This window comes from Amia ocellicauda, chromosome 4 (assembly GCF_036373705.1).
Source record: "Amia ocellicauda isolate fAmiCal2 chromosome 4, fAmiCal2.hap1, whole genome shotgun sequence".
Classification (NCBI taxonomy): domain Eukaryota; kingdom Metazoa; phylum Chordata; class Actinopteri; order Amiiformes; family Amiidae; genus Amia; species Amia ocellicauda.
Genome location: NC_089853.1, coordinates 25,629,275 through 25,654,792, shown reverse-complemented (window position 1 = coordinate 25,654,792; position 25,518 = coordinate 25,629,275). Strand labels below are relative to the sequence as shown.

Below are 25,518 nucleotides of genomic sequence, written 5' to 3'. Positions count from 1 at the left end.
GTGGATCATAGTTCTAGGGCTACGTGGAGGACCAAGAAAAGAAAACAGCTGTGTTTTTGTATTTTGTTTAATATTTTCTAATGCAAGGAAACATCTAATTAAACCAGACACAATAATAGTGGCTGTATATGATTTATTTTCCTGAAGTGCTATTCTATTTGTTCTCAAAGTGTTTTATTAGAAAATGTAAGTAGCATTACATAAATATATGGGCTAGATCTGAAGCAAAACAGCAATACAAATATAAGTTCACAAAAAACACCAAAAATATCAATATCAATAGCATTTGCACTGTATCAAGACTGATTAAACCCTAAACACAGAATATATTGGCAATCTATTTATTTATCTATCAACAAGCCATACTTTTGCTGGTTATGTAGGTGACTCTACTTAATCAATTAATCAATACCTTAAACAAATGGTAATTGTGAACTTCTAAGCCCCATGTAAGTGAATCAAACTTTGAATATGTGAAAATCTGGAAAATCTCCAGGTTGAGGATTAGCCACCCCTGCTATAGTGTATAAAACACCAGGGTGACAAGAAAGCTGTGAGGGTCAGGACTGTTCCTTGGTAAAGTTGCACAGATCAGCGAATTAGCTTAAAATGGATCGCCAAGCTTATTTATTATAACAGGGTTTATTTAGCATATAATCATTAAAGGGATAAACATTTCCCAACACAAAACTATAACTGTGTTTCTGTCTTTCCTGAAATGTTCCTTTGCCAGATTTTCATTGAAGATGTGCAAAAAATACATTCAAAAGGGGACAAGCTGCATACAATTGTGCAAAATCTGTCGTTTATTTTGTTACTTTCATTCACGCACAGCAATGACAAGGACAAGAGAACGGCGTTCATTAATACAGAAGTACCATACATGTCACCATTGGATAAAGTCATTCACAGTCCAAGCTCACAACATCAACAAAAAAGGAAGCTAGAGAAGGAAATGTCTGCACATCCCCCACCCCCCAACAGTGACGCAGAGTATGGAGTACACGTCTATACGAATGTCTGTACAACTTTTAAAATGAATAATTGCAAGAACTCTCACTTGTAACAACTTCAAATCCAAGTCAAATGATACAATTTTACATAAACAATAAAATTAATAAAACAAAATCTCTTGGCTCAATTTTCTTCAGGTTGAAAATGCTTTGTACTGATTGTTAACAATCCAAGACCAATTCAAACAACACCAGAATCACCTTACATGCCTTGTATAGACCGTGGATTCGATATCTTTAAAACAATAAAAGATTTCAAAGGCCTGTGCATATATCTAGAGTAATGTAATGACTTGATGTACTTAGGGATTTCATAACTCCAAAGCTTTCTTTTCAAGAAGGCAGAAAAGTAATTGGTATTTATTTTCCCAAAATAAATACATTTGCAGTGAAAGGTGGTAAAAAAAAGAAAGAAAAGAAAAAAGGAGAACCATAACATCCCTTAATTTATGCCTCAGTGTTCTTACAACACTTCAGATCTGTAACTTTAGGGTCTAGAAAGTAATTATCTAACCTCAGTTTATGAGAATCTTAGGTGAAAACTGTGCACAATAAAAAGCCGTATCACAGTGCAAAACCTAAATGAATCAATTAAATCAAGAGTATGGTTTCCCTTAGTATACATTTCAAATGTCAGTGATTTGTTTTGAAACACAGCTGATAAAAATACAGTTAGGTCCATAAATATTTGGAAAGTGACACAATTGTCATCATTTTGGCTCTGTACACCACCACAATAGATTTGGATTTGGACAATGGTAGTTACATCCAAATTGGTTGAATGGTGTAGGAATTACACCCATTTTTATATGTGGTCCCCCCAATTTTAGGGGCTCAAAAGCATTTGGACAAACTAACATAATCATGAATTAAACTGTGAGTTTCAATACTTGGTTGCAAATCCTTTGCAGTCAATGACTGTCTGAAGTTTGGAACCCATAGACATCACCAGATGCTGGCTTTCTTCCCTGGTGATGCTCTGCCAGGCCTGCACTGCAGCTGTCTGTAGTACCTGCTTGTTCTTGGGGTGTTTTGCCTTCAGTTTTGCCTTCAGCAAGTGAAATGCATGGATTCAGGTCAGGTGATTGACTTGGCCATTGCATTGCACATTCCACTTCTTCACCTTAAAAAAATCTTGGGTTGCTTTCGCAGTATGCTTCGAGTCATTGTCCTTCTGCACTGTGAAGCGCTGTCCAATGAGTTTTGAAGCATTTGGCTGAATCTGAGCAGATAATATAACCCTAAACACCTCAGAATTCATCCTGCTGCTTTTGTCAGCAGTCACATCATCAAGGTGTTCCGGTGTCTTTAGTATTTACTACTTTCAGTATAGTATTTTTAATGTTACTGAACACCGGGGTATATTCATCAAGGGGTTACACGATTTGCAATTTCTGAAATGTTTTCTGTATTGAATAACATGCAAATTAAAGGTAATGCATACATCAATGCACATACTGCTGATGAGTAAGGTGCTAGGAAGGTTAACGTATCATGCAAGCACAATCAATAAAAATAAATAAAACCATGATTGCTGTTCTAGATAACTTATTTTATACTTCAATGGGATATTTTATTTTGTTTATATGGATTATCTAAAAAAACCAAAAAAAAAGCTAATGTGACGATATTATTAAATTATGTAAATTATCACCATTGAAGCTTTGAACCTTCGTTCGGTAATATGTCTGAGCCTTCAGAGGTAAAAATGTATAGCAACGCCCCTGGTATAGAATAATGTTAGTACCTATTGTTTTTATGTTTGTTTTGGGGGTGATTCTAAGATACTTAATTTTTTCTCAAAGTCAAAGGTTTTTTTTAGAAATTCTGCCTCAAACACAAAAATGAAAGTAACAGTAACCTTGCATCAGCCCAGTCACATGTATAAATTCCAGAACTTGCTGCTTAATGTGCCAGGCTGCAGGGCCCTGTTAGTGCACTAATGTGTTATGATGTTATCCTATAGGATAAATTAGAAGGGACAGTAAATTAGGGTGACAGAGCATAAGAGAACACTGGGGACTTTTCATGCCATGAAAATAGTAGTTTAGTGTGTATTATAGTTTTACTACCTTCAGATCCTACTTTCTTCATATTTCATAGTATGCTATACATAAAAATGTGTTGGTTACTTAGGCTGCTATTAAACATGCAAACTAAACGTTCTAGGGGAGAAAACAAAAAGTACTTTTATAAGACTTCTCAATGTTGACTAGGAGGAAATGTAGAGGGGAAGCTATTTAGCATCACACTAAACTACAAAATCCACTAGTGATTCAGTAATGTACAACACTGAAATATTTCCCCATGCCATTAATTTATATCTTACAAGAGCACATAACTGACATGACATAATACCAATTAAAAAAAGGACAAAGCAACAACAGAGGTCTATGCAGAAAGCATACAATAATGCACTTATGAATTATGAACTTAAAATACAACAAAGTGCAAGGAATGGAAACTAAATCTTTAATGTCATTAAGCTCTGTGTTTGATTTATCTCTAGTTTTTCCCCCGTTTATTTTGTTTAAATAAATGAAGGAATCTGATAGAAAAACGCAGCTCTTCACTTCCTGGTAGCCCAGTCTTTCTTATGTACAAGAAGGATAAACAAATCTAATTAAAGTAGAAGAAAGAAATAGAAGAATGATGCTCATTCTCTATAAGGACATTTTGTAAGCACTCTATGGTCAACTCCAGTATTGTTTTTTCTACTCTGTTCTCTGGCTGTGTTCTCTACTGCTTATTTTAAGGCTTTTTTTCACACAAAACCTGTTTGGAGTTTTATGTAATTAGTCACAAAAATGTATTGAAATAATTTGAAATTTAAAATAATTTGAAAGGGACATTACAATAATGGGCACCAATTCTTAATGAATTGATGTATGAATAGCATTGTACATTAATGCATTAAGAATTGGTGCCCAATTTTGTAAATTGTGACCATCAAATGAAAAATCTGCTTGACTTATGATTTATGCAAGAGGATGTAGAAATAAATACATATTACTTTAAAAATATTACTAAATAAAATTGTTTTCTTTTCTGAAATTAAATAACTTTATGTTTAACTATTGCATTAGAATTTCAAGCTGCTTTCTGTTCATCTGCCCATAAGTGAAAATAATACTGAATTTGTCAAAGCAATTGTGTGTAAATAGTGATATCAAAGGTTATTAATTACAGCTGGTTGTATTTTGGACAAAACATTAAATTATATACATAAGAAAAACAATCCACCTAAATAAAATATTTCCCAAACAAAATGAAAATATTCACGTCAATTAAAGTTTAAATCTTAATATCATGTTTTTGTTACAATGCATATCCCATAACAAAGTTAATCAAAGAAGGATAAATTCTGAGTTTGTTTTTAAAGTTTGTTCTGAACCAAGCATGCCTTATAAATTGTGTTGTTTAATGTCTAGTATGTGTCCTTCAGTTTAAAAAATGAAAGGCGACAGTAAGGAGATTTCAATCAGAGAAAATAGATGACAGAACAGTCTTGTCTCGTCTTGACAATCATCACATTCACAAAACCTGAAAAATGGCCAAACAAAATGAAACACAACAACAACTGTATAAAATGCTTTTCCAACTTAAGTACGCACTGTAGGGGTGCCTGTCTTCTAAGGGTCAGTCTTTGTTTTTCTGGCTCATTTTGGACTTGTTCTTCTTTCCTTCCCTCTACCTCTCTAACTTCATAGGAAGTCAGTGAATTGTGTTTTGTTTACAGTTTCATAGCCCCATTCATCAAGGCTTTGTAACAACATGTTACATTCACAGCCTCCTCAGGGGGTGAACCAGCCATTTCCATGTGGAAATTTCCATAGTTTGAGAGCTCTTGTATTTTAGCTCTGTTCCAGGGGAAACAAAATTAGTCAACGTTTGAAACCAACATGAGGACAGATGACAAAGGCTTTCTGTGATGAAAGAAAGGACAAATGTTCCAAGAGATCTCTTTCTCTCCAGAGTCTGCAGGCTGGGATGGAAATGGGTTTGTTGTGCTCAAGCCATTCATTACAGAGCCTGAGACATGAAACAGTTGCCTCCTTAGGCTTTCTGTTGCATTTTCAATACCTCCAATTCCCCCTCTCCTGTCTCCTCTCAGCTGGAGTAAATCTGAGTTCCAATCACCCGCATGATTTCCTTCTGGATTTTAGGCTCCTGAGTGTTGATATTGGCATCTCCTACTTGGCCATCTTCATACCTGTGAAGCAAAATGGAGGAGAATCAGTTCATGTCCACCCAGAGGAATCTGCTGTTTCTAAACTCCAGGTTCCCTTGGTGTTTCCAAGGCCCAGTCAAATTGTAAGACGCCACAGTGAAACTTATTCTAGCCACATCACTGCATCAAACTACCTTTTTGTCCCACAAGTCCACCCTGCCCATAGGAAACACTCACACAAAGAAGAATCGAGTGCAGACATGATCCGACACTGGGCACACCCAGATGTTTCCATGTTTCTGAAGGTCTTTTGATGTTATGACTGAGAACAGAAAGCAATCACTCCGTTATTTCGAACATGTATCCAGAGGAGGGTCTTCTTGCAGAGCAAAAGTAAAGGGTCATGAAAGCCATAACTTGGTGAAATGAAATACATATTTAAAAATGAAAACCAAATGGGAACCAAATGAAAACCTTTTCAAACTCTTTGGATGATGTGATATTTGTGGCCCAAACCAGCTATAGTACAAAAATGCAAGATAAACTTCTCATTAAATGAATTAACAGAAAATGTTTAACTAAATATGACAACAAATTAATTTTAAATGTAGCTAAATATATATATATTCATAGATTTTTTACCTTCACAAAGTGCTATACAGTTTAAATTCCGACTCTGAAGAAATCTTGATTGAATTGGCCGACTCTGAAATGACAGCAACAAAGGTGCAGTTGAAATTAGATAACAATGTTGGACAGTAATAGCCAGCATGGTCTTGAGCCTGAAGCAAAGGGAGTTGGAGACGGTAAGCTGGAGGACAGGGAGTGCAGACTTCTGCCTGAGCCTGGGGTGAGTACCTGTGGAATGGTGTTCATCCGATTGTAGCGCTGGACCAGCTCATCTTTCGTGGGCATTCGGTGCTGTCCCTTCCCCATGCCTACACAGGGTCAAACACAACATACTCAGGGCCTGCTCAGGACAGAGGAGGCTGGTGCTTTGATTGCCAGCCAGTAACACATTGAGATGGTCCTGGTGCAGTGTTAAAGTATAATCTTGTTACCACCATCTACTAAGACTGAATGGGATCAGAACGTTTGAACTTGATTTTTAAATTAATTATTTTAGGTTTAAGCTGTAGCACTACCAGAAAACAATCAATGAGCTTGTGTTGGCAGATTCATACTCATACATATTTACTGTGAGATAACACCACGCATAGTGTTCAAAGCATGATGGAAGGCTGGATGCTTGGCATTGGACACTAGACTGACTTATGAACAGGGAGTTCAGAATTTTGCAACACCATCGGAGAGATCCAATGTAATCGGCAGGACATCAAACTCCATTGAAAGAGAGCTGAAACACTCAAACGGAGGGTGGAAAAGGAACTCCTATTTGGATGGAACGCTCACATTGTGAGACGAATCCACATGAATGACACAGACATTACAGCCCACCTCAGAATGCTACTCAAGTCAGACATAGAGACAGGACAGCGCATAGACTGGAGTGGAGCTGTACTAATTCCTCAGCGTATTCAGTGATCTCTTCATTGCACACTGTGAGACATTCTGTTTCTCCTGAGGCTTGATGACCAAAGGCCCATTTTATCAGTGTCATCTTTTCCAATTTGCTTCTTTTGGATCACACACACACAAACATGAATACACTGCTCTGCATTCAAAATACCAAAAGAAATTTAAAAACAGAGTAAGGAGAAAACTTGCATGGATAGAATTTGACTAACAGGGTCTGTCCATTCTAATCTGTGGCTGCGCTGTCTCTAATAAAAAAAAGGAAAAAAGAGAGAGAAGACACGAACACACCAGCAATGAAGCAGAAATTGTGTGCAGGAAGACCAGGCAAAATGTGTGCCTACCTGAGTATCCAAAGGAAATGCTGGAGATGGGGCTGAGATAGATCCCCTTTCCGTATGCTGCCCCATGCAGCTTGCATTGAAAAGAGTATTGTGAGAATCACAAAGACAGACCAGATACCACAGAATGGAGGGGAGGGAGGTGGTGATGCTGCAAGGACCCATGTCATAGGGATGGAATGGGGAGCTCCCATTGTGTCTGCTTAAACCACAGTGCTTAGTGGACTTCTCGTACAACTTCTCATTGATATGTGATTTCCTGAGGGTAGGCCATGCTCCCCATTTTGGCTACATGCCCTACTAAAAAGCTAAGATCTTCTTTATGACGTGGCAGAAATATGTAAAAAGATGACAGAGCCTTGCTTAAAGGCAGAAGACCCATGGTTCAACATGGAAGAGACTGATTTGAAAATGAAGGCATGGATGGAAAAGGGAAGCATAGAACGACACTTTGGAAAATGGAAGCCAGTTGTGTGCAGCACCAGGGTTGAAGAGGGAAATAGTGAAAGTGAAAAAGGAGCATGCTTTGGTGACATGGGCATGAAAGATGGGTCAATGAAGGCAGCAGGGCCAAGGAGGTATATTGAAGGAGCTTAAAAGGTGCTTGCATTAGAGGTGGATAGGCACAGAAAGAAACCTTGTTGGTAATAAGACAGAGGAATCATGGGTGAAATGGACGGGTCATGGTGAAAGAACAAGGAACCATGTGAAGAGAATGCAGATTAAAAATGGAAGGGCTGTGTGAGGAAACATTTTGTTTTGAGGTTAAACTAAATAATGGTGAATGTTATTGAATAGAAAGAAGAGGGCTATGTCAAAGGGTTGAATCACACAGTTTAAAATTAAGAGATTCTGTAGAGATGCGGATGGACTCTGTTGGAAGTGAAGGTATAAATGTTAAATTAAGAAAGTGGAGTTAAAAGGCAAGTGCTTAATACGGAATGATACACTGACCATTTCAGCATTAGTTAAAATCGGAAATTTGATGAAGGACAACCTTTTATAAGGGCATAGTAAGCATTTAAATACTATAACGGTGTGAAAGGATTACATTCTAGATCATTCTGCTTTCAACTTCTTCTTTGAATACTCAGATTTTAGAATTCCCAACATATTTAGCTATTTAGCAAAACTGCAAGGAAAGCAACCCTGTATCAACATTGTACTACAAATTATTTGGTATTCAGATTATATTTGACAGCATAATATTAGACACTAATGGATTATGTAAACCTTTATCTGATCCTAATCCATAATTTGTTTTTCATTGGGAGAGGAACATTTGTTTTAGTTTTACTTGTGTAATTACAGTCAAGTAATGTCAAGATGTAGTGGTATGTTGTGTTGTGTATCAGGGTATCTAGTTGTAAAAGCGCAAATGAGAATTTCGAAATATTAGTAACATATGTTAGTAACCCCTAATGATTAAACATAAAAAGAAAAGGAAGAAGAAACTGAACATATGCACACAATTTGTCTAATCTGTTCTCTTGGGAAATGTCTTCCATTTTTGGTTTTCAGTTGTAAAAAAACACGTGTGTCCATTCCACGAGAGTAAAAACATGCTTGATGACAACGTACTGACCTTTTTGTGTTTTCTCGAGCAAACATTGGTCTCCCACAACAATCCCCTTGCCACTGGCCTTAGGAGACCACTGGGCTTACTGTCTACAAGCCTGAGCTCCACTAAAATTAGGCTTCTGTGACAAATAAACCTGAAGGCAGCTCTACAAACTGAAGCTGAGGGTTAGTGACATATCAGGCACCTAGTGGTCCACCCTTGCCAGAGCAAGGCTGACAGATAACCCAGGCGCCCAATGGACACCACAGTCCTCCTCCTCATCGGACAGGGAGAAACATGGTGTCCATTGCTGTCAGGCCAGTAAGGCTGGGTGACATATGCCGGGTTACCAGTAGGCCTTGCAGAAACCCACTGCAATGAGGAGGAACATGGCATCCGTTACTGTCAAAATGGAGCAGCTGGACAACAGGCCTGGGTTAAGGGCAGGCGTTGTCCAGAAGAGGGTGCGTCTTTCTAGCTGCGAGAGCTACATACCTGCAGTTTGGTATAAGAAGCATTGACTAGTCCATTTCTCAGAATGGAGTGCCAGTTCTCTATATGGGAACCACTAGAGCAGGTGCAGAAAGGAAAAGAAACAGAGAAGCTGTGAAATACAGATCAGGTCCTGGAGAAGGTCTTGTCCAGGGATTTCAGGCTCTACGTCAGGTTCAGCTACAGCATAAACACTATTCAGACTTTCCTTCTTTGTAACTGGCAAATAACCTATTACAAATATATATTTTTTGGTAGTCTATATACTGAGTAATCAGTAAAAATTGTCCTTCCATTTGAGACAGTCTAGACCACTGTAATTAAACACATCAAAGACCTTTTTCATGACCGGCAATTACACATGCCTTCCCCAGAGGCACCTTCTGAACTAATTTATGGACTACTGTTATATTATTATTATTATTATTATTATTATTATTATTATTATTATTATTATTATTATTATTATTATTATTATATCTTGGCAGACGCCCTCATCCAGGGCGACTTACAATATACATACCATATATATGATATGGTATTGTAGGACACTGGCTGTAACAGCATGTGATTCCATCCAGGAGAATGACGGAGGATGTCCATCGCTAATGTTTGCCTACACTAATAAACTACACGAACTGCATGATTATGGACTTTGAGGAGTCTGCCATCTTTGTTGTTCTTGCTTGTTGGTGTGGTTTTCCAGCATGTCTTACAGTGGGAGCTCTGTTAATGGGACTCTGTCCTGTCACAGATGAAACTCACTGAAAGGCGAAGGTGCTACCATAGAGCTTCTTGGCAGTGCGAAAGCGGGCCTCCTTGGCTGGTGGGCTACTAAGCAACAGGAACTGGTGGGATGTGTGCATGAACTTGAGTTGCTACAGAGGAACAGAATACAACTACTGTTACAAATCAATGCACAAGACACTCATTTAATCTGTACAATAAATAAGAAATAGTCTGAAGTCAAGAGGTGGAGAAATTTAGCTGACTTAGAAAGATACCACAAAGAGGCCAAAGAGACCACAATCTGAGTGTCAAGGACCAATCAGGTAGTGTCAGAGCAGTAGAAGAAAGATCAAACAGTATCTGCAAGATAGCTGCAAGAAGTTAGTTTAGAGATTAACCTAGGTTTAACTGTACATACAAATATGTGTCAATTAGTGTTTGGGTTGCATTTGTACTGGCTGAACTCTGATGCATTGAGTTGGGGTTATGGTGTGGCTTTTGTCATGGGTATGTTAGCACTCATCCCAACAATAAGCCACATTAAACCCTAAATTGAAACATGTCTATGTCTGCTCAGTTTAGTTAATCACCTTTTACACTAGCATCCAACCATGATTTGAAGTTACAATTTATCAATTGACACAAACTAACAATAGAGTTAAGATAGTCAAAAGGCATATTAATCTGGGTGTTGTGTGCATAACATTGTGAAGAGATATTGTCACCCAAATATGATCCAACAGTGGCATGGCAGTATAGATTCATATCCCCCGAAAACAACAGAAAGAGTTACATACCCTGCTTAAGGGCAGCTTGACGATGTGAGATCTGTTGCTTGATATAATCCTGAAACAATGGAAATATAAAAGTGGATTTGTCAAAAGGTCTATATTACAAATCTCAGATTAGTCACTGCACTTTGAAGATGGACATGTTTAAATCGGACATGACACATTTAATTGCCTTTCAAATTCAGTCTTTTGTGTATGGTATGCTTTTATTATTCTTGATGGATTTCTGTTTTTTTTTTTGTTTGCATGTTTTGCTTCTGTGCTTGGATACATATTTGGCAGGATGTTGACTGCTGTTTTCTACTCACCACTGGAGCAGAGGGTGAGCTAATGGGTCAAGCTTGTCCATCTGCTTCTTTATCTCTAAGTAAGATCCCTAAAGAGAAAGGTTAATCCAATTACTCAACAACAAGTTCTACCCTTAATCTTGATAATTGAATGACTTTTAAATTAACATTCTTAGTTCCTTATTACCTGTGTCATCTCCCGAATGGACATCACACTGTCCAGAGCCTTCTGCAGTCTCTCATAGTTCTTCTTCTGCAGCAAGAGGATCAAGAGTATGCAGGAGCAGGCATTAGTCTTTGAGATGTTATATAAATTAAAGAGAGCCCGAAATGTAAATGACGAAAGAAAGACATACCTTGGGGTTAAAAGCCAGAGTCTTGGGGTCATTGGGGTCAACTACAGAGGGGTAGGGCTCAAAGATGATGCTCTTCCTGGGTGACTCCAGGGCTGCTCTACACATGGCCACCAAAAGATCAACCACCTGGGAAGACAACATTTCTCACCATGTCATTATCTGATACAATGTATTATGATTTCTAGTAAAAACTGGTTCTTTTCTACACTGACATGAAATCGCTGATGTCTACTAACTAGACAAGACAGCTCAAGACCATTCTTTAATGTATTCTAGGCTGTGTTCATTTTCTTTTAAACAATATACATGTCTTCTAACTTTTCTCAAAGCATTTTCTGCCTTGCTTCATTTGAGGTAGCTATTTTAGTTTTCTTTGGAGATGTTGGGGGGTAAATCCTCCGTTTTAAACTTAAGAAAGGTTGGCAACCTAAAAATCAATCAAAAATGCTTAGCGGTTTTCAGTATTTTGGATATTTCTGTATGAAATGTTCTGATGAAGTTTTAAGGTTGGGTCACCTCTGCTCCCGTGGCAACTTCCTCTGCTGCTCCGGACATGACACCAAGCGTGTAGAAAGAGAAGACACACAGCTCTCTGGTGCACACTGCCGGCTGCAGACAGACAGACACACAGAGACAGAGTCAGACTTTCAACCCTAACGTGAGCAGCATCAACAGTTTGGCTACATATTCAATCTATTTTTTTTTTCTAATTATTCTAAGTATAATACTTTTTTACACACACATAAGAAAATCATTCATAGGTCATAATGACAAGTTAGGCTACAGTTTGAATTGACTGGATTGGTTCTGACATTACCTTTATAGCATAGTAATTAAACAAATACCTCCGTGTCTATGAGCAATACTATATTATATAAATCATGATTGGGTACTTGACATGAGCAGAATTTTCCTGGTATGTGATTAACAGAGTACATATGTTGTATAATATGAGACTCAAGCAATAATTCTCCTTACTGCTTAAATTCCCATTTTCTACGATTCTGGCAAAAACTAAAATATTGGAAAATCTTCCCAGATTCCCAGGATATGTGTGGAACTAGTTTGATTCAATGCAGACACAAATATACTCTCACACAGTTCAATTATGCTTCTTTAGAAGCATTTATTTCCTGGAACCTGTATTTGGTATCGCAAATAACAAGGTAGGGTGAAACAAAACCAGAGAATCACAAGGAAGGCATGAATTTGTATGTGATTTAAGTAGTCTTGATGATACCAACTTGGCCTTTTATTTATCAGTTGATTTAAACTTGAGAGATTATGGAATTAACTTGAATTCCTTTTTAGGAAGATAGATAGGGCTATTTTATTTTGTTTTATTTTGTTTTGTTTTATTTACCTTCAACATGGATCCATTCTGAAAGACATGCTGTTCATCACAGACCACACAGTACTCGTTTAGAGTAGGAATCCGCTGCTCAGAGTATTTCATTATCTGCAAAGAGAAAATTGATTCTTGCCTGTCTGTTTGCATTATGTCCAGGGAGAACAAAGCTCTCTGACTAAACAGACTTATTCTGTTATCCTTTTACCCGGAGTATGTGCTCTGCAACACATTTCATTGCTGACTTGCAGTGGCTCCTAATCAAACCGGTTCTGTTTATTTGTGAACATTTTGTTCATATACATAGTTTCACTTTATTTATTCTGATGTGACGGAATTGTGGTGTCAGTTAGGCTGAATTTGTGCTGCTGTAGTTTGTGAGACTTCTTAGTAGAGGCAAGGATGTAAATGACAATGTGTCCAATTGTTATCCAGGTCCATAAACAAATTGATTTATTGATTAGGTAGCATCTTGCAAAATTGACTAATTATTCTTGTGATCTAAAACAGTTGTTCTCCACCATGGTCTTTTTTATCATTTTGTTTCTCTGGTATTTTAGAGGTTAGCTGGAACAAAGACATATGTGAAAATAAGAATAATTAGTATGTATTCCTTTCATGGTATATTGGTCATCCAACTCCAATCCACTGTAATAATAATTCAGATGAGACTTAAGTAAGGCTACAGTAGTACTTACAACCATTATAATAATAACAAATACTTACAATATAATTATTTCAAACAAATATATTTTTAATTCACCCCATATATATATATATAATAAACAATATTTCATCACTGAACTACATCTCAGCCATTACTCACACTGTTGAAGTTCATCAGAGGGTAAAAACTGAATCCTTTTCAGTTCCCCCTTTTTCAATAAGAAATCTGGCAAGAGCTACAGAAGCATGTTACAACCAAATGTCTCCAAGTGGCTTGATAGAAAAATCGCAAACCCCAACAACATAACAATAATGTAAACTATATTTAGAAAAAAGGAAGTGATTCTATGCTCGACCTGGCTGGGGGGGGGGGGGTCTTACCTGTACTAGGAAGCCATACTCCAAGGTTGGGATATTCTTGCAGTGGCCCCCCGCCTGGGATGAGAAAAACAATTCAATCAGCTGCTTCGTGGTAATCTGCGCTGGAGGCCTGGCCGCTGGGACAGCCACACTCTGATGGGTCAAGTGGAAACAAGGGCATTATGGGAAAGGTGCCAGTCAGACTGGATGTGGGGGGAGGGAGTTGATAGAGGAGAAAACAGTTTGCAAAAAGTAATGTCCACCTTGAAATGTGTTTTCCCTGAGAAGCAATGCAGCTCTGCTCACAAACTATTTAAATGCTTTTGGTTCCTAACAAACACTATGCAATGACATTTGTGGGAGGATTACTGACAAATAGGTGTAGAGTACAATATATTAAAGTTGACCTCATATGCAGCTTAGCTGTCTAGATATCCTTGTACACCATTATCACACATATGTATAGTTTTGGTATCTAAGAAATATAATAACAATATTAAATGTTAAAGCCAAATTAAAAAAATAAAAATAAAACATTTAAAAATAAAGAACACACTTTAAGTGCACCAGTATTCTTAAATACTTTGGGTTTTGTTTTGTTTTTAAACTTAAGTATTTTAAATATAAAATATTCTCAGTAGTACAGAAAATTTAAACATTTAAGGTAACATAAATGAAAAAGGAAGTGCAGTATGTGACTGATTATTTAGTTATCTATATCAGGGATGGCCAAACCTGGTCGCCAATGACTATAGTCCAGCAGATTCCGGGGGAAAGGTTTAATTGGCTAATTTAGCAAATAATTAGTTCAATAATGTCATAAAAGGTCAGTTGGAATATAAAGAAGGGGGACCGAAGCTGGCCACTCCTAATGTATATTATGTGGGAGTTATGTGAGTGCTGTGGAGGCTGACCTGGCTGTTGGGAGGATAGCTAAAGAGCTCCCCCTTGGGGTTCTTCATGGTGCAGGAAATGGAGCGGTTCATCAACCGAGTCACACGCAGCTCCGGTACACCCAGCTTCCCCTTTAGCACCGAGTCCTGGATCAGGGGGAAACTGGGAGACCTGCCAAGATAAGGAGACAGAGACAGTGAGGCACACTACATAACAGTACTGAGTGTTCTTCTGAATGTCATTCTATGAAAAGGTTTACCACAATTACTACTGAATGAAGTCTTGACATTGTGATGCATTCTTGTTTTATACACCTGTATTTGTGCCTTACTTTAGACTTTCTTTGAAAAAGTACAGAGAACACTACCACACAAACAAGGAGAAACAATTTCTAAAAGGGACCTATCACACAGTGTTTACTTTACATTCTTCTGGTCTCCAGATGTATGCAACAGTGGTGCACCACCAGCTAACAATGGCAGGTGGGACATATTAAGTAGAAGTAACACACGAGGACCCAAGGTCAAAGTTTGAGTCTGATCACTATTTACTTGGGGATGGGAGAGAAGATGCTCAGGCCAGCGCGGAATTTCTTGATGGTGCCACCGGCCTTGAACCAGCTGTGCCGCTTCTCCTGCTGGGCCTTCAGGAACTCATTACTCAGGTGCTTCCATTGCTGAGATGTGAACATGCTGAGGATCCTGGGAAACACAGGAGACACCCATTAGCCCTGGAATATCAAATGTTTTGATCTCTGAAGGAGGAAAAGCACTAGATATCATCCAGCCTGTGCTGCTAACTCATCTTCTGTGTATTTTAATAATTTAATAGTATGTTTCATTATGTTTCCAAACAAGAAATACAGAATAGGACTGAATGTATGTGGGAAGGGACCATGTGAATCCCTGGAAAGATATTTCATACTGTCAAGCTCAGAGTATCAGATCTCTCTAGCATAGACAAAAGGTGTGAAGTCTGAAGTTTTCTGAATTTTTTTTTTTTTTAATTTGAATGCATTTCTTTATCAGTATTATAGTTTACAATATATGTGCGGGATGTACACTGTTTGTGCTAAGTGTTTTACCTTATAAGCTACTTGATAAGCTTCATGACCTGAAATAACTAGTTTAATAATTATGCTGTTCTTCAGCTCCTATTTCTCCTTAACCTGTCTGTTTTTGCTCTGGTCCCAGGACCTGGAATGGCTTACTTCTTTAGCTGCAGCCCCAAACTGAAACCTTCTTTATTTGAAGGCTGGAACACTTCCACCGAAGGCTCTGTTAACCAAACACAGCAGAGATGTTACAATGTTAGCAGCATCCAGTTTTATACATTTGAAAACATAAGAAAATTCATATGTATATAACCCTGGGAGGCAGCTGCTCACCTGGTCCATCCAGGTATTGGGACAGGGAGAAGCGGAGGCGAAGGACAATCGGTTCTGTCCGAATCACCTTCCACGCAGTCGCCACCTCCTCCTGCAGGCAGAGGACAGAGTTATGAACACACAAACATACTACGCAGCAGAATAGGAAGGTTACAGAGATAGATATTAAGAATGATTTAACCCCCTGACTATGGGTTTCCGACTGAACTGACTGCTGATCAGGTTGCAATCAGAAGGGACTCAGATGGAGCAACAATAATTCAGCATGCTGCATGGACACAAATCTCATCCTTAAGGCTTCTGTATTGAGGCTTCTGCAAACATTAAAATACACTTACATCCAGGAAACCGATGTTAATTTGCAGGTCAATGTCCACATCGTCAATGGTGCCATACTCCCTATCAAAGTAAAAGGGAGCACAAAAGAAGTCAGAAAATTACAAATATACTGATTTCATCTTATTATACAGCACTAATGAGGAGGATATGGCGAAGACAACCTGATACCTGACAGAGACAGCACTGTCTGTGTAAATGTCCTTCACGGCCTCAATGTCGGCGTCCAGCTGTGGGTGACGATAGAGGTCAGCTGCACAGCTTCCCTGTGAACACAGAACAGAACTGTAGAGGAGGTACGACAGCGAAGGATTGTGAAAAATATGGGTGTCACAGCCAAAAACATGGAACTAAAAGTTAATCGAAACAATATCATATTGTATTAAAATGAGAAACAGTTATATTTGGCGTAGAGGGTGTACAATTCATGGGTGCAACTATTGGTCAGCATACAAGGATATGGCTCCAAAATCTTTTTTCAAAAAGTGGCAAAATTGCACAAACAAAAAAGCTTGTATCTGGTTCAGGGTGAGCCTTACAGCTTGAAGAAGGCAGCTAATCCCAAAAGGTAACAGAACATGTATGAAACATACCACCTAATGCCATTCTTAGTAAAGTTATGAAAGAAAGCATTGGGCCTAACAACCTATTTATAACTCCCACAAATGGGCTGCAAATAAAAAAATGCATTTCTAAATGTTTTAGATTTCTTAAATTCCACCAAACTATCTAGTATGTTCTGCCTTGAGATGAGGGCATTCTAAGGATACTGTAGATGACACATACTTGTTCATGCACTTTGTCTAAGAATACACTCTAATTCTGACACAATATGGAGGACTCCAGAACTATATGAGATTAGCAGAGAAAAACATCATGTGGATTGGGAATTTAGATAGAAAGTAAAATGTGTTATTATTAGAATTTTCTCTTTTAAATTTAACTACATAAACTTAAGAAATCCAGTTACATATTGGGTTTGAAATATTATATTTGATTTTCCAGAATTTCATATCATAGAGATATTCTAGAATGTTCTTTATACATTTCTAAGGAATTTCTCTGGAGATGTCATGAACATTATTAATGGCAGTTGCATGCAGTTTTTAATGGCAGAGAAGCAGACATTACCTGGATCCCATAGAGGAATTCTTCTGAGTCATTGTCTCCATCAGATTCCTCGTCGGTCCAGTACTGGCCTTTGACGTCCTGCAGACAGAGAGATTGACAGGGCAGCCTCAGCATTGAGAATTGAAGCCCGAGTCTCTACCCTCTCACTGTCTTCAGCAACCAATCTGTATGACCAAGGGTTACAACAGGGCAGGAGTTTGGTACCATCCAGACACAAGCAAGCTGACATCATCAAAACTCAAAACATTCAGCAATTCAAAAACAACTAAGAATCCTTAACAAACATTTCAAGTTTTAACTTTAATGGGATATTGTCATACCTTTAATCCCACAAACTTCTGGTCTAGCACCCATATCATAATTGACATTTTACAGAGGCATGGCAATGTAATGCAACTTGTGCCACATAACGTTCTGTTTCTGAGGGTTTTAGACATGTAAATAATGTGAAGTCTTCTTTAAATTTGAATCAAGTAATCTCTAGCAATATTGCATTAGGTTTGGAGGCTGCCATGTGAACAAAATACTGGGACTAAATCTGTTTATGAGATTAATTGTATTACTTTCTTTCACTAATTTTCATTGGCAGCTTTTACTACAATAAATGGAATTCTGCATTACAAATACATGGTAGTAAAGTATTTTATATATCAAATATAAAATGAAATGATTGGCATTATGTATCCATGAGCTTTGTGTCATGCTATGCTGTTTGTCCCATTTTCATTCTAATTTGTTTACATTTTCCAGCAAAGCACAATGCAAATCATCACAAAATGGAGCCAGTTCATGAATGTAGTAGCTGATCTGTTAAACTCATGTTTAAAGCAAGCTATTCTTATCCATACCTTTCCCACAATGTATGAGCTCAAATCATAGTGTATATAAACTGATGATGGAGCTTACCATTGGATCTGAAAATTCATTGGTGTTGCTCAGTTGCTCAGTTGCTTCAGACTGTGTTGTTCGAGTAGGGCAGTGATACTGGCAATCTGCAGGCTTGGCATCAACTGAGCAGGCTGTTATTGCACTCTGCTGTTTCCCTGGCAACCTCTCCCTCACAGCAACTCCTTCAGCCGATTAAAACGGGGAAAAGTATAAAAAAACAAAAAACCTTATAGAGAAAAACCTTATATAGAGAGCCTTATAAGTATACCCTGACAGCAATGTAGCAAGTCGGAGAGAGTCAGTGGCATCAAAAGACAGAAAATAATAGGAAGTAGGGAGGACATAATATTCGTGCATCAAAACAAAGTACTTGGTTTTAACCTGAAACTTAATGGTTTTAAACTTGGGATTTAAAACAAAACTAATAAAATAAATTGAAAAATGGCTTAAATGGTAAAATACATTATACATCAGACTAGTCACACCTTTGATCAGTGTTTGGGAACTTATGTATTAAACATGATTTTCATTATCATATAAATATATAAATGGAGACTGTGTTTCTATTTGCTTATAGAAGCTAATGTTTTATTAGTTAATTAATGATAAATATGCATATTTGTATATTAACCTAATTTATAATGTTAATTTGTAAGTTATAGGCTGGTAGCCTGGAAGTTTAAAATGTGAAAATAATCATAACAATTTGTATTCTGGCTGTATGTGATAACTAAAGCTGGCTGTGGCACTAAATGGGCCCCACTGGATTGGTCAGGATATGGTATTGTATCTATCCTTTTATTTAAAACTTCACTGGGCTCTTTCTGTTCTGCACTACAGTATGATTATCCAGGCAAGCATATTCTTTTGAAGATATGCACATGTATGCCCTGCTGAGCTGTAATCTTGACTCAACTCTAAATCATAATAACAAACTGGGGACAAAAAAGGGAAAAATATAATGGACATATTTTATTCACTTTATATGAATTCGAATACGTACTCTAATACATAAAAGACTGACAACACATACTTTACATAACCCTTCTCACTGAATGATTAGTGTAGAGCTAAAGCCCACACAAAATGACATTTGAAGAAACCTACTGACTTCTATGAGAAACCTAGTTATATTCCTATGTGATGAATGCAGTGCTGACGGAAGTGAAGGACCAGCATGTTGCTAAGATACAGAAGTAGAGAGGAAGGTGATACCAAAAAAAAAGACAGGAGAATTACAGAGTATTTATGTATTACTTTATCTATATATCTGTTTTTACATACCCCCTATAGAAATATTGTAAATAAAAATACAATCAATTTATTTGTATAGTGTCATTTGCAGGGTAACCACAGAGCGCTTTATAGATTGATAGACTGACAAAATGTTGCAGTTCTGATTTTTTTTACATAATACACTGTTTAAAGGGAGCTCCTTCTCTTTGGAATTGTCTACTGAGTTAATATGTTAGGAAAGAAGGAATGGCTATAGCTGTTTAACAAATATGTAAATAAAAGAGGACAATTATATTCGCCTTCAGTATGATAGGAATATACAGTATGGAGAGGTAGTGAAATAGAGGGGGAAATTAATATCAGAAAGAGTAATTTCTTTAAAATTCCCCTGGCACTATTCTGTCTGGTTCCATCTAACATCTGAAATAGTGTCTAGATACACTGGGGTAAAGTTCCTTCAGTTTAAATCCAGAGCTTACTTTTGAAAGCTCTAGGTCATGTGACTCTATGTAATACATGTAATCTAAGCATATACATACATAGCAGTTATAAATAGGGGGGTCAATTAAATGTGATTGTGTGATAACCAGAAGTATGATGATGAAAATATGCTGTAATGGGGCAACTTATAGAAAACAGTGTAATTTTAAAATAGCAATGGATTTAATTATATTATTTTTCTATCAAAATGTTTTTTCTCTGACCCCTACCACAGATATGACAATCCATATAATGTGACCAAGAGACCGAATTAATAATTAATGGATGAACTTCATCTCCAGACAGAGGTGGAACAATCTACATTCCAGCTGAAATCAAAGCATTAAAAGATGCACTCACTGGTTCAAAGACCAATTTCACGTTATTTCTTACATGCAACTACATGCATTTCTATTAAAAACCTTTTAACAAATTAGTTCTCTGTACTTCTTATCTAGTCTGAATTTAGTAAAATACAGACATCTTCTTAAACAGTTGAAGCACACTACAGTATTAAGCAAGTATTTAGCATTAATTTTGTAATTATGCTAATTGTAATTTTTAGGAGCACATATTTCCTTTTATTTAACATGTGCTTGAAAGTAGCATTCTTTTTGTCTTTCACCAAACATGGGGGGAAGTGGAATATATCAAATCCCAGAATAACACTGAAACTCCAATAATTTAACCATATAATAATAACCACAAATAATTTTAAATAGGTTTGTTTTAAACTAATATGTATTCATAGAAATGAATACTGACAATCATAACAGACAAGATGGATCAGCCATTTACTTGAATGAACTACCATCCAAACAGATGCTGTTTCTAAAGGAGTGGTATGGAAAACCCTGTACCAACATATATATATATATATATATATATATATATATATATATATATATATATATATATATATATATATAGCTTGCAGCACAAACAGCAATTATTCACTTTGAGACATGCCTGAATTCATATGTCTGAACTGAAGTCCTATTCTCGCCCTATTTTTCAAAGGCATGGAATGCCAGCTCAAGACTAGATATTTGTGTCTAGATTCAAAAGACTGTGCTTTTCTTTTGACAGTATATCATAGAAGTAAAATAGTAACAACTACATTTACACACGCACATTTATATATTATATAGTAACACTGATATATATATCATACTCATACTAGTATGACATTTCGGTTTGAAAAATAGATGATAGATAGAAATAGATAGAGAACTCTACTTCACCCCACCCCCACCCTTGTCCTTTTTTTACATAATCATGGATTCGTGGCTCTGTATATGGCTCTGATATTCTCAAAGCTCCGGCTGCTATGTTGTGAGATTCTGTCATGCAGTATCTCACAGTCCTTTGCTGCTGCCTGGCATTTGTCAATAAAAAGCCTGCCTCATTTGTCTTCCCCACTGCTTCTGCTCTCTGGCTGTCCGTGAGTGGAGCTCAGTCCACTGCTGCTGAGCCATTTTGTTTCATCCAGTGTATCTACCTCAAGGGCTGGGCAAAATAGCACAGCTTAAAATCAGCAGAGAAGGTTTTCTTTCTCTCCAATCTTCTATTTGTGTACATATCTTCTGACAATGCAGAACCATTCCTAAAGAGAGCATTCATTATGTATCTGCTTCATGTGTGTGTATATATATATATATATATATATATATATATATATATATACAGAGAGAGAGAGATATCAACATACCACCCAATAACCTCACCCCCAACATCACCAGTTCTCACCCACTCATACCCATCCCTCCCTCCTACATACTCCCCCCTTCATTCTGTGGGCCTAACACTGTCCACAAGCACACTCCCTTCACAACAGCTATGGTGAGCTATGGAAACATAATCTGTACAAAAACCCATACGAAAACAAAAACCACACTCCCGGTCCCCATCCCCAAGATCACACTTACCCTTCACATGAGATGGAGAAGATGATACTGTGTTCTTCTTTTTTTATTTATTTATTTTCTATTTTCACGACACCGAGCACCGGGCTTTGTTTCACCGATGTGTTCCAAAAAAAAAAAAGGACAGTGCTAGCTAGAATACAATTTATTCGTTCTTCCTCTCTATCTCTATCTGTACCTCTCAGTCTCTGTCTGCCTAGCTGTGAGTCTGTTTATCTATTGCAGATCTCTGCTCCTTCTGCTGTCTTATTTTTGCCTGACAACACAGCCTGCTGTGGGCATGCTCAGTGCATCCCAGCTACTGCACGGATCACGTGACTTCCAGCTGACTGGGCCACTGGCAGGCTGAGAGCAGGCTAGCAGCTCCTGAAAGGAGGCTGGGCCGAGAACACTATCAGGCAGCCAGGAGAGGCTAACCTTCTGGCTGGAGGGAAGGACTGTGGTCGTCCTTCTCCTTTGCTTTGAGATACTGCTGTTCCACAGTGCACCACAAAGGGCCATGTAGGGCTGTGAATACCCAGGCCTGTCCAGACTAATTACCATGCCTAAAGGAGGTCATTGTGACTCTCTAATTACCACAATCCCTGTCAGACCCCCCCCCCCGCCCCCCCAGTAATATCCTGTTGAACCCTAGCAAAAGCAGAGTAAGACTTTCTGTGTGTCAGAAACTTGACCTCCTCATTTGACTTTACAGAGGCTGATCCAGTATTAATACATTTTTCAGGAGGGGAGGCAGTCTTAACCTGCTGGCTGCAACCGTTTATACATGCATTGACATGATAATACTTTTTTTGTCATGTCCGTCTTGAAGACACCCTAGTTGAATGCCAAAATTAGAATGAAGCAATTCAAAGAAATGTGTACTTTACTTATTTTCCAATTATGTGATTTCAAGTCGACACAAATGTGTAGTCTCTACATAAATCCAACTGAACATATAAAAGCATATGAGACCAGGATGAAGTTAAGTAACAGTCAAAGGTGTGCTACATGATATTATGCTGTTGCTTATCTTCAGTTTATTGTTTATGTGCTATAGTTGATTAAAATGCATGGGTCAGAAGCTTCAAGCAGAAGTGAGAAAACAAAATATATGCTGCACTCTATAAAGGCCAATTTATTTATTTTGGGAGGTTGACAATATTGTCCAATTCTGCTTTTGCAGCAACTGTTTTTGATGAAGCAGTATGCCTTTACATCATGAAATGGAATTAACAATAAAGAACCTGGTAGAATATAAATTAGAGGATATTCCAAAACATGAGAGAGTTAATATGAACTTCTCATTTTGGGTGTCAGATCAGTGCACAGTGCAGTTTTTATTCCTTGTGCTAAAAATGAGAATTGTGATGCATTTTCATTTTCTTTTAAAACTTCCATCTGTGTGTCTGAGGGTGTACAAAGTGTTCTGTTTTCCCTGATTTGTTTCCTCCACCAAAATATACTATGGCAGTTTCCCTGCATCAATTCGCAATCTCTTCAGGTGTACCTCTGAAGGAAGACCCTGTGTTGTTTATGTATCTGTAAGGTGGAAATAGACAACAGTATCCAAAGCCATGTTAGCATACAAATAATTTTAACAAATTCTTATTGCACATCTGGAATTACTTTATCTGTAATAATAATAATAATAATAATAATAATAATAATAATAATAATAATAATAATAATAATAATAATTGTCAGACAGGAACAGATTTGTCTGACACTGCTTCAAACTATCGGTGTCCCTATGGCTGCACTGTGTCCTTAATCAGTGTTTACCCTCATTAACTCTAATCTGCCGGACAGGAGCCCTAACAGATTAAATGAGTTTCTACACGGTGGGATCAAATGCATGTTAAAGGTGTGGCTGGATGAAGTTTTCTTCACTTCATAAGTGCCCAGTCTTGGGGTAGAAACCATTTTGCACACTGAGTATCTAAAAGTTGTCCCGTCCTGGGTGTATTCCTGCCTTCCGTCCTATGCCTGCCGGGATCGGCTCTGGCTTCCCCGTGACCCTCACCAGGATAAGCGGTTTCGAAAATGGATGGGTGGATGGATGGAACTAAAAGTGTTCCCCAATAATCTCCCATCTGCACCAGCAAACTCTACTATGATGTTAAGACCACACTAGAGAAGTTCAGGCGTTTCCCAAAATTGAAGAGGCTGCCCCCAACTATTCTAAGCCAGAAGAGACTTCTATTTTTTGTTTCACATTTGTTCAGAATTTGGCCGAAAGCAGCAGCTAGGATGTATGGCTAGATTTTTAATACGATTGACTTTAAAGACCCTCCTGTCACTAAAGACATTGAATTGAAATGAAGGTATGTCATGATGAAATAAATCACCTGGATTTTTTTTTTCTTTCTCACTGAGGGACAGGAGATTAAGTGCTTAGTGAAATGCCATGGGCATGGCCGAGACATGAAATTGAAGATGGTTTGATTGGTTCACAGGTATGCCCATCAACTTTCAAAGGGGTGAGGAGGGGGCATTGGCTACAGTGAGCTAAGCTGGACAGTATAAGGTGACAGGGAAGGAGGGTCAGTGGGGACAGGGCTAAACGCAGGACACCATGGGCAGTGGCAGCAGCACTGATAACAGGTGAGAGAGGGGAGAGGAGGAGAAATAGGGGGTTGCATGAACCAAAGAGACTCAGTATGCAAATTGAAGCGTACAGGGCAGAACATCCAGACTATGCAAGTGTCTGCTTAAAGTGAGCTAAAATAAATATTAAAAAAATGCACATTTCTATTTCATTATACTTCATTCTTCATCAAGTGAAACTTTTAGCAAGAGATCAAATGACAGGTAATTCATTTATGTTGTATAAAGTAACATTTTATCATTTTTGGACGCTGAGGTGGTTATGACACTTGTTTCAGCATCAATACTAAGCATATCTTTGTGATGTATCAGGAGTTTTACTATTAGAACAAAGGGATGAAATGAGGTGTTCTATAAAATGAAAGCCAATTCCACAGTGCAAAACAGTGCTGAGAGACTTCAATTTGATAGCACTGTGTTTTATAGAGTTTTATATATTGCGAACAGGCTACAGATCGAATACATGCTATTATGAGTTGTCTTGTAGGATAATCTTTAAGATTTACAATATGACTATAATGGATATTGTGTTGATGGTGACTTTCTGAGTGTGTTATCATTTTAGTTTATTAATAAACAGAAAACATGTTTTACATGAAAACATGAATATGCTGTGTATGTGTGTGTGTGGGTATCTGTGTGTGCTTCCCTGCGATGGACTGGCGTCCCAGGTGTACAATGGCTTGCAGCCTGTGTCTGTCAGGTTAGGCTCCAGCTCATCATGACCCTGTAGTTGAATTACTTCAAAATGGATGGATCATTTCTTTAACATGTTGCCTTGTGTAAGTTTAACTTTGGATATTTTGGCGCCATCTACGGGACAGATATGGCATTCATATTCCAGGCATTTTTTTAACTACCTATACAATTTCTCAACACAAGAGATTGCTGTTGGTCCACATCACAGGCCCCTCAAAATCCAATAAGAAGGGAAAAATAGGTCTGAAAATCCTAATTATACCCTACCGTGAAAATAATCTATTTTAAGTCATACTACTTTT

General features: G+C 37.7%; 1 protein-coding gene across 3 annotated transcripts; it reads right to left on the bottom strand.

Annotated features, from left to right (window-relative positions):
- Positions 1-783: 783 nt before the first annotated feature.
- LOC136748138 (protein mono-ADP-ribosyltransferase PARP6) lies at positions 784-22,213 on the bottom strand. 3 transcript variants are annotated; one of them, XM_066701631.1, is made up of 23 exons: positions 21,932-22,213; positions 18,306-18,469; positions 17,400-17,563; positions 16,440-16,534; positions 16,271-16,331; positions 15,933-16,023; positions 15,756-15,822; positions 15,097-15,246; positions 14,566-14,716; positions 13,673-13,804; positions 12,641-12,736; positions 11,794-11,886; positions 11,278-11,403; positions 11,109-11,174; positions 10,943-11,010; positions 10,641-10,689; positions 9,880-9,992; positions 9,118-9,190; positions 7,065-7,134; positions 6,043-6,122; positions 5,827-5,890; positions 5,422-5,506; positions 784-5,226 (listed from the first exon to the last, which is right to left on the bottom strand). In XM_066701631.1, exons 3-23 carry the CDS (start codon positions 17,511-17,513, stop codon positions 5,124-5,126), a joined length of 1,947 nt encoding a protein of 648 aa, XP_066557728.1. In that variant the 5' UTR covers positions 17,514-17,563; positions 18,306-18,469; positions 21,932-22,213; the 3' UTR covers positions 784-5,123. The 3 variants fall into 3 exon arrangements, with proteins under 3 accessions (XP_066557728.1, XP_066557729.1, XP_066557731.1); XM_066701632.1 differs by having other exon boundaries at positions 17,400-17,477; XM_066701634.1 differs by lacking the exons at positions 784-5,226; positions 5,422-5,506; positions 5,827-5,890; positions 6,043-6,122; positions 7,065-7,134 and having other exon boundaries at positions 7,141-9,190.
- Between the last annotated feature and the right edge of the window lie 3,305 nt (positions 22,214-25,518).